The 14,225-nt window shown below is 40.7% G+C and overlaps 1 protein-coding gene across 9 annotated transcripts in view; it reads left to right on the top strand.

Moving 5' to 3' along the window:
* fam184ab (family with sequence similarity 184 member Ab) overlaps positions 1-14,225 on the top strand; it is a 179,289-nt gene that overhangs the window by 95,139 nt on the left and 69,925 nt on the right. For all 9 annotated transcript variants that reach the window (XM_074614722.1, XM_074614727.1, XM_074614725.1 and 6 more), the window contains 5 exons: positions 2,686-2,925; positions 3,204-3,287; positions 4,306-4,557; positions 8,921-9,056; positions 9,963-10,144. In XM_074614722.1, coding sequence (XP_074470823.1) covers positions 2,686-2,925; positions 3,204-3,287; positions 4,306-4,557; positions 8,921-9,056; positions 9,963-10,144 — 894 coding nt within the window. The remainder of the gene's footprint in view (positions 1-2,685; positions 2,926-3,203; positions 3,288-4,305; positions 4,558-8,920; positions 9,057-9,962; positions 10,145-14,225) is intronic.

Raw genomic sequence — 14,225 nt, 5'->3', positions numbered from 1 at the left:
GGACGTGAGTGGTCAATACTACTCGGACTACAAACGGAAACCAGAACGATTCCGATATAAATCTAGTCCCGACAGATTCTACATGTGAGTGCTGAATCTGTTTATATTGAGATTAGATTATAGTAGTAGTGATCAAGGCTCCTTTAGGTCCCCTTTTTCACTTGTTATTTCCAGTGTCTCGTGTCCGGATGAAATCCAAATGAGATTTAATACACTTTTGTTTACATTTAGCCAAATATATGCGTCTTAGTTGGCTAGTACACAAATATGATTTCAATCTGTCTTGGTCTTTGATTCGCAGGCTACATGCACATCAGGGTGGTAATAGCAATGCCATAGATGAAGGCAAACACATGGATGGATGATACCCACACAGATGGTTCAGTGATTGCACTGATCAGGGATCAGATAAACATTGCAACAGCTCACTTTAATGAAAGAAGGAATAACTTCAGTGTAATTTCAGAGCAACCTCAACCAACTGCCGGTATCACAGTGGGTAGACCCTGTGAGTCATTTCCACATCTTGTTTACTGGTGTAGTTACAGTACGGAGAGAGGATTAAATATTACATGTGCGTCTTAGAAAGACTGATGCATTTACACCTCCAACATCAACATCTGGATAGAATGTGTGTCAACCTCCCGAGGTGGTTTGAACAACTGAATTTCAATCTGCGTCAGATGCTTCTTGGATGCATTTACACCTCGACATGGTGGATACATTTACACTTGGCTTTGTTGATTAGCTAATCATCCCAAGACACATGAAGTGACTAAGTGTAAATTGGTTTCTCCACCAGTTCTGTGTTGTATGTTTTGTTCCGTATACCATGCCCCATGGGCCGCAGAATGCATCTGAACAAGGGGGGGGAGGGGCGGCATAATTTCAAGGCTCGCGGAGGGGGTGGGGGAATATGCATTGAAACAGACATAGGCCTATATTAAACTACTGTTGAGTAGTTACACTTTTTTAGTCCGACACCCAGGCCAGGGTGAAGTGACTGAGGAGGGTGTTAAAGATTGCGATCTCAACTCAAAGTGTGTTTATTTGCATGAAAGTTTACAAAAACGATCTCTCTCTCTCTCTCTCTCTCTCTCTCTCTCTCTCTCTCTCTCTCTCTCTCTCTCTCTCTCTCTCTCTCTCTCTTTTTACAACCATGAAAAGCAAGCAGAAGAAACCGAACTAAGAAACCGTGTCCTATCGATCTCCTCCACTCCATTTCAGTACAACGGACAGTGTCACACTTACTCTCTACACGTAACAAACAGTGCTGTCCATGGTTCTGAAACAACATACTTGATAAACCATGCATGTGATGGGTAAATGTCAAATTGCATCGCAGCACCTCCCCCCCCCGGCCATTCTCTTAGTGTGTAGTATATTAACCGTGCTAACAATAGCAGCAATAAGGATATTAACTCCCACTGATGGGGACATAACCATAAAGTAAAACTCTCTAAAACCAAAGTTAATAGTATAATGATTGTCTAATGGAACAGCCCTCCTTGTTATCCTGTGTAAGTGGCAGAGGAGTACCACGATTCTAGTGGTATGTTATTCATCAGGAGAACACAATGGGCCTCATGCAAGACCATTTTTGTATTCTTATCTTGACTTCCTTTTTTCATATTGTGGGCTCCTACGAGTGGCAACGTCAGATTCAGCAAACGCTCCTAACTTCAGATGGACCACTCGTAAATTGTGTTCGTACCTAAGAAGAATTTTAAATACGAGAAAAATGCAACAAGTTCTCCTAAATCACTCGTACAAGCCACTTAAGAACGAATCCATCCGTACGAGTAGTTCTTGCACGATGCCCATTGTGTATAAGTCAGCCAGTGTGTATGACCTTCTCCCTGTGTGTGTGCGTGGACAGTGAACATTGTTACTAATCGATACGCTAGTCGACAGGATGAATAGACAGACGGATGACATTACTGTATCGATTTATATACAGAGGGTAGAGGGTGTGCAGCTCTGTTGTGGTACAAGGGAACGGATGATGGATGATTTTGAGTGACACTCAAAGAAAGAGCACTGAGGCTATTTAAAGGTGTGTTTGTACTCGTGTTTTCATAAGAGTCGTTACTGCTGAATGCCAGCTTGTGTGTCTGTAACTTCATTTATCAATAGTTCAATTTTAGTATCAGAAAATCCTCTCAGAGCTGGTTTAGGGCTCTGTGTTGCTCACAATTCACCACTGGAGTGAACCTTTTGAGCTTGTGTGTTCAGGTACAAATTGCACCTAGTAGTTAGCACGAGTCGCTGATTGTGTAATTATCTGCTGCCTTCGTAAATGAAATGCTAATTTCAGACTGTGCTCGCAAATTAAATGAAAGGCGTGAATCTGTATATGTAAATCTGGCCCCAAGAGATGCATGCAAACTGTGAGTGTAGAGACCAAGTTATTGGTATTGAATATCCGTATCAATATGTACTTGGTTGATTGAAGAAAATGCTAAATGATGTTTTTTGTTATATTTGTTAACTGTTCAGATGGTGTGGTTGTGTTCAATGTGTTTGCTGGTTTTCAGAGCTAATTTAGCGCAGGCAGGTTGGCAGCCAGAAGGTCAAATTCCCCCAAGGCGGAACATCGCCACCTGGCTTAGAGCTCTTTAGAAAGTTTACCCCACAGTGCAATACGCCTACAAACCCACATATGAACTCTGTCTTCTTGTGCAGCACACGCAGCGCGTGGTGTCCATGTCGAGGGAGGTGGAGGAGATGCGGCGGTCCTTCGAGGAGAAGCTGCGTACGTTCGGCCAGGCCCAGACCCAGTTTGAGCAGGAGAAGAGGGTCGCTCTGGAGGACCTGAAGGGCCAGCACAGGCAGGAGGTCCAGGAGCTCCTCCTTAGCCACCAGAGCCACAACGCAAACTACAGTAAAGACCAGGAGAAACTGGGGCATCTCCATAAAGCCGAGGTAACACACCAACTGCTGCGAAAGTAGAGCAGGAATCAAAGCCAAAGCAACAAACTAAATCACAACAGAGACGACCAGAAGAAAGTGGGGCAGCAGTGATCACTACATTATTAACTGTCAGTGAATTAACACTTTATACATGTAAGGTCCCTGCTATGAAACACTTTATCTCTCTGCACCAAACCACTAAAGACAACCATCTGTTCTTTGATTTCTCCAAACTCACACTCAACACTGAACATGAGCGCTCTTTCTCATGTTGTGCTGACGTGTTACAGGTGGAATCTCTGACGGAGCGGGTGGAGGAACTCAAACAGGACAAGAAGAGACTGGTGGAGGAGTACGAGGCCAAACTCAGCAAGGTACAGTACTGTAGCCATTGTAGAGGACACACACACACACACTGCAAACAACCTGGTTGATGTGTTCTGACAACTTTAAGGGATTATTAGGCTCTAATTACATCTATGCAGTGGTCTACACTGGTATATTTCATAAAAGTAAATACAGTTATGTATAAATCTAATAAATGCATGATGGTGGACTTTGTTCTGTACAGTATCGGATGATAAAGTTCAGCAAATGTGCATCTATTTATGCAAATGTATTTTCTAATCAACCCTGTCTCCGACAAAATTCCGTTCCCATACAACTAATCTGCATTCTCAATTATGTTTTGAGGGAAACATATTTTCTCCAGGATTATGATTGTAGTGTTAAACCTTATTAAACACATGGTTAACCTTGTAAATTGAAACAAAACAAAACAAAAAACGCAACACAACTACTTGGTTTGGCTTTAAAATGACTACGTTTGTTAATATTAAGCTGAGGACGTTTGCCCAATGATGCCAGAAACATTCTGCGTACTGCACGTTTAAGGGTTATATTAACGCTGTCATGTAAATGTCTCATCTGTAATTACTTGAATTGTTTTAACTTTACAACTAAAGAATAACTCCAAACTGTTGCTCAAAGTAAATTATGTTCCACTAAAGTAAGTAATGGTTGAAAAATTACATTTATTGGCACTATTACGTTGACCTTGTTGAAGGTGAAGGCTGTGATCTTCATATTTGTGTAGAGCGAAAGGCACAAATTAAGCACTGCATTTATAAGCAATTAATTTCAATAAAAATCCCTCCTCACTGACAGTGAACACTGTCAGCCAAGACAATCTGGCTTCAGCTTTCACTTGTGTTGATTATTTTCGCATGAGATTGCATTTTGATGAGGAAGCTTTTCAAACCGTCCAAAATGTTTTCCAAGTTTTCATAAAGACAAAAAAAAAAGAGGGAAAAGTCAAAGTTAGCAAATAAAGAGCAGTGTTATCTGTTTGGATTAAGGTGTTTTTTCACACCAGTCTGTTTCCGTCCTCAGGCTCAGGCCTTTTACGAGCGCGAGCTGGAGGCCATGAAGAGAACTCAGCAGCTGACTGCCGACAACCTGTTGGCATGGAAACGCACTGAGTCCGAGCTGCGGCGGGAATTCCAGACTCAGGAGGCGGCGCTCCAGAAAACCCTGGGAAAACTGAGGACCGAGTTGGCCAGGGTAACGAATGAAGCCCGGGAAAACCGGGAGAAGTCCCACAAGCTCCAGGCGTCACTCAACACCGCTGACAGGGACGTCAAGGTGAGTCTGAACCCTGAACAGCTGATTCAGACACATCACACACCATAACTGGACTATAAAGACAAATAAAGTCTACGATTGGCCGTATTCTGATGCCGTTTTTTATGGACAGCCTACAAAATGTGTCCTCTGGAATACAGTAGATGATAAAATAAGTGTATAAAACAAAACAGGTATATGGGATGAAAATGAGATGAAGAGAAAATGAGACAGTTTAACGTTGAAATGTTTTTTTCCCTCTGTACAGACATTAAATATCCAGATTTTATCACTGTGAAAGTCAGCAGACATGTGAAATCAGAAAATAGCAGAGAACACTTTGAGTGTGCTTTGAGAGCTTTTTAGAAATGGAAAAGCCTCCCTTTGTGTGTGTGTGGCAAGCTGGAGAGCAAACTTTTGACTGCAGTGAAAATGTAGTTTTTGAAAAGGCTAAACGCCAACAAATACGGATTGAAGCAGAATATTTAGTTAGATAAAAACTAGTTGGAAAGGATTAGATCTATCTTTTTTCAATACATTTTGACTTCTTGAGTTACTGGAACTGTTGTGATCACATGAGTCGGAACCAATCCTACGCAACCACCATTGGAATCTAATTCTACAAATAGTATAATACTAGGACTGTCAATCGATTCGTTCAAAATGCACTTGAAGGGAGATTTGTCAAGTATTTATTACTCTTATCAACATGAGAGTGGGTAAATATCTTTGCTTTATACAAATGTATGTATGTATATATTTATTATTGGAGATCAATTAACAACACAAAACAATGACAAATATTGTCCAGGAACCCTCACAGGTACTGCATTTAGCATAAAGCTGCAACTGATTTAGAATTTGAATGTCAACGTTAGGAATGAAGCTTCAAACTATTTGGTACAGCCCGACATGTAAGTGTGCTACTGTTCCCCTGCACCCTACTGTACCATTCTGGCAGTAACGTGTGCATTTTGTGTAGGGCAAAAACAGCAACGCTGTGTTCATTTTTCTACTTTCTGAGCTCTGTACGGCCTTTGGAAGTAGACTCGCATCATATTATCTCCACCGTTGAAAATAGAGTTGACACATGCTCCAGGGGAATTGGTTAAGTAGGTCTGTTTTGTTGTTATGATATGCTGTGAAGTTTTGTATGAAATTATCACTGATTGCTCAGAAGACAGGAAGGGGTCGTCCGACCCCCACCCCCCCCCCCTCCGTCTCAGCGTTACTGAGAATATGATCAAGGTCAGCAGTGGTTGGTGTGCCTGGAGTTAATCATTTCATTTGTTTTCAGAGCAATTAACTGTAACCCAGATAAAGAGACGACAACAGAGCAGAGAGCTTGAAACCAACTTCACTTGACAGCTCCTCTGGATTCTCTCATATGATACAAGATTCAGGGCAGGAAAACAGATATCAGAGGGTAGAAACAGCTTGATCTGGTTTCTTCTAGTCTTTCGTACAGTACACAGCTGATATATTGTACTGTTACTAAAGTAATATCACATTAATCTCTTAATAACAGCCGCAGTCTATGGACATATCTCTTAATCCTTCAACTCCTGCTGTGAAGACAATAGATGTTAATTTAGCTCACAGCAGATGTTTAAAACTTTGTTTTGATCGTTAACAATACACATCTCATATCTCATTATTCCTCTTGCCTTTGGTTAGTAATCATTGGGTTTACATAAGGTAGCATTTTTGCTCAAGCACAGTGACATTTTTAGACACTAAATTTCTTTTCACTCCAGAAAATTAAAATGATGCACCAAATCAAAATGTTCCCTAGTCTCAGGAGGCGTAATTACTGTACCGGCATACTTCATGGGTAGAAATAGTAGCATCAAATATCGACTCAACGCGGTGGAAAGCACTCGTAGGTGGTGTCAGGATGCTACAGCTTCTTGCATCAGTGTTCTCTGTCATCCTCCTTTAGCTTATGATTTAGTGGGCAAATCTCCAGAGAAATGCAAGCAAATGATCGCTTGGAGTAACTGAGACAGACGTAATTAATCGCGGACTGTTCACAAGCGTCGGTAGGAATAAGCACGCCAAAAATTACAAATTATCCCCCAAGTGAAATACTCCACTGAAGCTATGTTAAATTGCTGCTGTCATTTTCTTTGGACTAAATACTTCAGTCCCAGGTAAAGCCTGTCTGGGCTGGTGGGGGGAAGCTTTTAGCAGGATAAAACAATAAATCTTTATAGAGCACAGTTTTCGAGGCCTTTTATATTTAAATGGCAATGCAGGATTCAGCCATGTCCAATAAGGATGACTGGCAGAAGAGAGGCTCTGTGGGTGTGATTTATTTTACTGTATATATAATATGACGAGGGGTGAATCAGAGGTAATGACGAAATGCCGGCAACAATGGGACTCCTTTTTTGAGCTTTTAAATCAACAGAAATATAATTGATTAGACTATTTCTAGCCCTTTCAGCAATGTTTAATAAAAAGTACAGTGCCCAAGTGTTTTAAGAATTACTTTATTACCATTTAAAAAAATAGAAGTGTATGTTTGTATTAAGATTAACATTTCCAATAGGAACAAATGGTCTTATCTAACTATACAGCCAGGAATCTTTGTCTGTGAGTATGTGGGTATGTCCGTCGCATATCTCGAGAACCGTTCATCCGATGTACTTCACACTTGGCGGGTGTATTGTTGGGGACCCAAGGGAGTGCAGTGTTGAATATGGTGCAGTTTGGTCAGATGGTGGCGCTATAACAATGAACCTTACGTTTTGGAATTTAACTTTTAAATCGTAAATCTCAGAAACAAAATTCTTCCTTTCCTGGATTATGTAGATCCAGACAAATGTTGAGCTCAAGCTTTTCTTTCAAATTTTGAGCAATCGTCATCAAATTTGGAACAGAACATCTCTGGACAAGCCGGAAAAAGTTACGTTTTTGGATTGTCGATGTTCCACACAGTTTTGCTAAAATATTCTACGCCAAGGAGTGTGACAAAGCGGCGGTATGTGACGAGTTGGAATGAGAACGTGTTGGTTCCTTTAAAGAAGTGAGGACCGGACAAAACTTCCTCACTTTCCGATAAAATTGTAACAGTCAAGGTCTTAAACCTAAATCGGACCTCACAAACGTGTACAAGATGGACAAAACACGCACACATGCACTTTATGGATGTCTTATCTAAATCTAGTGATCACAAAGTGCAGCTACCTGCTTTGGGCTCATCAGGGAAATCAGTACACACACACACACACACACACACACACATCACATCTAATTTGTGTGTGACTCCTCAGTGGTTATTATCACACTGAGGTTTCTTTGTCTTTGCCGCAGCAGCAGTAATTAAGTTTGAGGCAGACCGTTTGATGGGATTGAAAGATGTGAAATTGCCCCTCATGATTTCCTACAGAGTGCTAAATCACACAGCTACTGTACCGCGCGTGCGTGCGTGCGTGCGTGCGTGCGTGCGTGCGTGCGTGTGCATCAAATCCCTCCCTGAAGTCTAGTTCATATTAATTGAGCAGCAGTCAGCATTTACATTCTTGATCCTCGGTATTAGTAATATGCTACCAATATGCTTCATTCTGGACAATCTGGCTACGGCAGTCCAAGATGTCTGAAAACTCACTGCAGATTATACACCCACAATTTATGCAATTATAACCTAAAAACATATCAGTTTTTTTACTCAAGTTGAATTTACTAATCAAGAGCCTGTGGATGTTTCCTTCATCCCAGCAGCTGTATATTTTATTTGTACATCTCAAGCTCTGTGCTTCTTTCATACCATTAACCCTTTTTTAACCCCCCATTTTTATTCTACTCACATTCATCTGCTCTGTCTCTTTAACTGCTTCAAAGAGACAGATGTTTTTCTCACATAGAACTGCACTGGGTTAAAGTTTAACTTATGTTATGCAGGTTAGGTATTGGTTTAAATGAATGGAAACTGTCGGCATTAAAAAAAAAAAAAAATACTGAAAAAGGATTGTCATTGAAAAACAATGCAAAAAAAATGTGAGGGACAAGTGTGTTACACTTTTTATAGGAAGCTTGATGAAAAAGCTCTCTTAACGGCTGTGTTTTATTTTTTCAGTGCCAATACTTAATTTAATGCCAATACAACTTTTTCAAATACAAGTGTTTCAATGCCAATGTTTCCCTTTTCAGTTCAGGTTTTTTTTTCAGTGCCAACATCTAAAGCCACTGTCTCTATAGTCGTGCTCGCTTGCTCCATGGTTTTACTCGTTGATTGACAGGAATGTACATCAATCAGTTCACTTAAACAGCGGTCTGGTTTTCAGTGACTTTGTTCTCATGTCAGTCAGGTATGGCTGCCGCTCTATGTGTTAACAGAGTTTACATTCCTCTCCTCTATTCTCTGTTGATTCCCCTCCAGGACTTAACCAAGCAGCTGGACGAGGTGACCCAGAACTCAGAAATCGTGGAGATCCGTCAGAAGGAAGCTGAGTGTGAACTAGAGGCATCCAGAGACCGAGTTCAGCAGCAAGCAACCGAAATACTGCTCAAAGCCAGTAAGACCCTTCTCCTCTCTCACATGGACTGGTATTCATTATGCTGGTTCATACTTGCACCCACGCTACCCACAAGACTCTTCCAAGTGTCGTGCAAACACATCAAACATATCCACTAACAGCTCCTCTCATCTTGTCTGAGGCATCATGGCCTGGAACACTTTAATGGCGTAATGCTGCATATATCCAAGCTAATGGTATTCCCAGTCCCTCTGAGGCAGAAGAAACCCTTCTCGCATCAATTATGCCCAGTTTAAGCTGTGTGTTTGTGTGCACTCATGTTGGGTAAATTGTTGCATGTTAGAATCTGATTTAATATCTTGTGATGTCTTTCCGTCAGGACTCTGTGTAACAACATTGCATAAATATTACTGTCTGAAATGTGTGAGCAATAGCAGCAATTTAGTGCAGGATTATGCTCGGCCCATTAGCTCCTATGAGGTTCTCGTGCCCAATGAGATTGCTTCATCATTTTCCACTGGAGCTGTTTGCATGTGAGGGGCACAGATAACATCCAGGTGAATGCAACTATGACTATACATACATAATATATGTCATATTTATCATCTAGAGCAGATCATAGCTCCTCATTTATTTAAACTGTAAAGGGACCAGTGGTTGTATTTGGTTCCTTTGGTTGGTTGGTTGGTTGGTCCTTGCTGGTTAAATAAAGGACAAATAAAATAAATAAGCAAGAAATGACATGAACAGAATGTCAGTGTGAAAGAATGAGGCCAAGTAAAATGGTAATTCAGCAAATTTACTCCAATAACAAAAGTCAGAAGAAGTTTAGATTTGCTGATACCGGTTTATTTAGCACCAACAAGAAATCTCCAAGAATGACAATATGCAGATGACATTATTCTTTCCATTCTGATCACGTCTGTCGCCTCTGTCCCGTCATAGGTCAGATAAGCAGCCTGCAGGCCACCCAGATGACCCAGGAGGCAGCCATCAGGGACCTGGACAACGAGCGGAGCCGGCTGAAGGACAAAGTGCTGAGGATGGAAGAAGAAAGGGAGTCCCTGCAGAGCCAGAGCCAGGCACTGGACGAAAGACAGAGACAACAGCTCCAGTCCCTGGAGAAGGTGCGTGTGTGTGATTTGTATTCACTCCAGACTGGAATAACCCGGTTATGAATAACCAATAAGCCATCAAGATGCTGTGACTGAAGTGTTTGCTAGACTTTGCTCCAGACCCGTGATTCATCCTTCAAATACAGAAAGTTAGTCAAAATTCTGTGCTCATATTTTGGAGAATATGTCCTTGCATAAAAAACAAGTGAATTTTTACCACAGAGAAAACGCAAAGGAAGCGATCAGCATGCATTTTAGGGTTTTAGTAGTTTAAGAGACCACAAAATGTATTGACATTGGCCTTTTTGAACATCACGAGTTCGGATTCAGAGAAGCTGGAATGCTACATTAAAGACGTGATTTGTTATTTCAAGTAGGAAGCTTGTGTTCTCTGTATTTCCAGTTTGACCTTAACTCCTCAGTAATCCCTAAAAGTCATCCCTTTGGAGAGAAAAAGCCCCAAAAAATAAAAGACCATTTGTTGGAGCTATGAAGCAATTCTAATACTGACTTGCCCCAAACCTGATTTATTTCTTCAATTCGATTTGGTATTTCCTTTTTTCTTATTTATTTTAGTTTCGCAACGCTGACATTTCTGTGACTTTACAGAGTAATCCTCCCTGTGTACTCTGGTGAGAATGATGTTTTGCCCAAAGCCAGTCTTTATAGATGTAAAAGGACTATTTGACTTGTATCCTTGATTTATTTCAAGAAGTCCTTTATGGAGAACTATGGCTGTTAGTCGATTAAAATATTTAATCCCGATTAATCGCATGATTGTTCATAGTTAATCACGATTAATCGCAAATTAATCTCACTCTTTTTATCTGTTCAAAATGTACCTTAAAGGTCCCATAATGTAAAAAGTGAGGTTGAAGGTGAAGCAGGTTTAAGTGATATATAAATACTATGAAAGTATCAAAATGCTCAATATACGGAGAAATACACACAGCCCGTCAAAATGTGCGTTTGAAACAAGCCGTAAAGCTACACTAGTATGACATGGTTGGTACCAATGGATTTCTTATGTTTGATGACAGTATCTTCGCTCTGGCTTTAAAACTGTGCCCACTACAACCTAAAAATTGCAAGTTGCATTAATGCGTTAAAGAAATTAGTGTCGTTAAAACTAATTTAAAATTGTGTTAACTTTGACAGCCCTATGGAGAACACAAAATGTTGCATGAAACATGAGCATATAGCTGTAAAATGCATTTAAGACTCCCACTTTTTTTCTCTCTTCCTGTCTTTCTTTATCGTTCTGGACCCCCAAGCGCTTCTTTTCAGTCATTCAGGCAGAATAGTTGAAATAAATCAGATGTATGCCACAAAGTTTAAAAGCTTAAGAGCAAAAATGGACCCGCTATCATCAAACTTTTGAAAGTGTCAAACCTGTCGATCACTGCATTTATAGACTTAAAAAAAAACACACAAGCTGCTCCTCTTTTTAAAGGTCAGATGATTTAAGGAACAGCGTAGTCAGCAGACCAACCACAGCCGACGGTAAATGTCAAGTGTTGCTGCTTCATGTGTGTTTTCCCGTCCTTTTATCTCTGACATTTGTGCAGTGTAATCCTCTGGGAGCTGGGAGAGTTCTCCCACTGAGAGACGCTGCTGTGAATTTGAATGTCTACCTCTGGATAATAGGAGATCTCGCACCACTTAAACTTTACGGCACCTTCCTGTTATGGCGGCGGCAACGTCCCTCAGTGCTCAGCTGATTTCTGATATTAGCCTGGATTACTCGCCGTAATCTGGCTGTTGGTGAGAGTACTAATGCTGGGGGTTTTCTAACCTAAAAAAACAAATCTGGTTATATGTGTTATCCAACTTCGTTGCATTAAGGAGTGATTTTTGGATTAATCGTGTTTGAAAATAAGCAACATTAGCAAGCTGGGAGGGAAAGAACATTTCAGATAATGTTAGTTGTCTGACTTAATTATAGAACGTTGTTGTAAAAGTCATTTCATTAATGGGAGGCTTTTCTTTTCCCTTCTCTCCTTTTAACGTTTCCTGTTCCTCTTTTATACTTTTTGATCTTGCCTTTCCTCCCTTGTTCTCTCTATGCAAAAGAAGAAATTAACCTCCCAAGATGTTTTCATGCCCTGTCGTTTGTATTATCCCCCTCGGGTTTGTTTGGCCATATGACAACGCAGCAGTCTTGCTCAGTTTGACCAGCTTGATGGACGCTTCTTGGTAGAATCCCAAAAACAGTCCTCTGGTTTGGAGCAATTAGTGCACATCAATATGATCCCTGGTGGGAAATTAAAGTATTTTTCATGTTGTTGCCAACGTATGATGTATTCAGTAATCTGCCAGATGCTCACTAGTTTTAAAATGACTGGTAAAGGCCAAACACAGTATACATTGTGCATGTTTAGCTTTGTTTGAGGGCGTGCCAAACTAGCCGCTAAGCAAAATGTGTTACTTGTGACATCACCACGTTACAGAAGAAAAGGAGGGACTTCAAGCAAGGTGTTTCAGGCAGTTCAGTAGCAGTGTTTCTGTGGGGGAGAGAGACTCCCTTTGGCCTGGACTTTGGGCTTTGTAACTTTGCAGACCTTTTACATGCACAAAAAACGATATAACACACTAAAGGAAAGGGAAAAAGCACAACAGCATAATAGGTCCCCTTTAATAGTTTTGAACCAGGATGAAAGTTAGAGCGCTAAACGTTTTTTTTCAATATGTCAGATAAATATTTAAGCAACATTTTGGCAAATGTAAGTATCATATCGGAATCAGCATTGGCAGATACCCAATGTTAAAGGACTCTGCTCGGGTTCGGGGGCCAAAACAACCTGTTCAGGGCATCCTTAGCATCTCGTCCATTTATTCATCGTCTATATGCTTCTTTCATACATTATGTTTTTGTAAATGTCAAACACCTCAGCCAAAATGAACGATAAATAATGCAGCAGAAAGCTGAACAATCTGAACTGCCTCAAAGCAAAGAATTGCATCTGTATGCATAAAAAATACATAGTTTTTTTATTGTCAGCAGAATCCCCGAATCTTATTGTAAAACAGAGAAAAAAAAGATAACTACAACTGATTTTGAATCTCATCTCATTAGTAGTTAGATAATGTTGGGATACACTCCAACAGGAAACAGTCTCACAGAGTTTCTTGGCATACTTGTATTACTGTGCCTAATGTCAGCTCAAGTAATGATATAACTGCTCCCATGAGGCTTTTTTTGGCGCAGTTTGGCTAATTAAAATTTTGTTAAACCCTTGCAATGAAGACACAGCTGCTTCCCTGATTAAACCCAAAGTAAATGGGCTGCAGATTACATTTTTATTTTCGGTTTCTCACTCTTTCCTGTGACCTTCTCCTTGATTCATGCTCTACCAGAGTCCCAATGACAAACCCAGTGCATTTGTTCTTGCCTGTCTGCTCGTCTGTCTGCTACACAATATATGGAGCGCGGTAACGACTTAAATCAGCAGAACCTCATTCCCTCTCCTCTGCGCCCTCTGAGACACATCTTTTGGCTGTTACCCATTCCCATATTTTACCACTTGCCTCTATTATACCTCCAGTTTATAATCTTTGAGGCAGCTCTCTACTGATTTAACTACCACTCCTCTTACTTACTCACAAACCAATCACTAATCAGCATGCTCTTCATCAGCCCAGTTGGCTGTCTAACTGTAACTAGGCACAGCAAGCCTGTCGAGCTTTGACATTCTGTGAGCAGAGACACAAACAAGCTGCAAACATTGGCATACCTTACTAACAAGCTCACCAACTACTGTAGTAACATAGCATTACTTCCAATGCCGAAAGTTAGGATATCCTGAGCCAGCTACTCAGCTAATTGGGGGCTGATTTTGTGGGAGCCAAGATATTTCAGAGTTCAGGTTAACGTTAGCGGCTCTGTCCTGCTCCTTGTTGGATTTAGGGAAGTTTACACTCCAACAACCCCTGCCAGAATTGTTACCAGAGATAGGTAGCGTTACATTTACCAAACACATTGTTTAGTTGTCCTTGCTCTTATAGAAGTGAAGCTTACTGTTTGCGAAAATGCGAAGAATAAAAGACAAGTCCAATCATTATTATTATGTTAGAACAAAACAACATTTGCTGA

This window comes from Sebastes fasciatus, chromosome 18 (genome assembly GCF_043250625.1).
Source record: "Sebastes fasciatus isolate fSebFas1 chromosome 18, fSebFas1.pri, whole genome shotgun sequence".
In the NCBI taxonomy this organism is placed as follows: Eukaryota; Metazoa; Chordata; class Actinopteri; order Perciformes; family Sebastidae; genus Sebastes; species Sebastes fasciatus.
The sequence above is the reverse complement of the archived record's forward strand: the minus strand, read 5'-3'. Positions and strand labels throughout refer to the sequence as shown.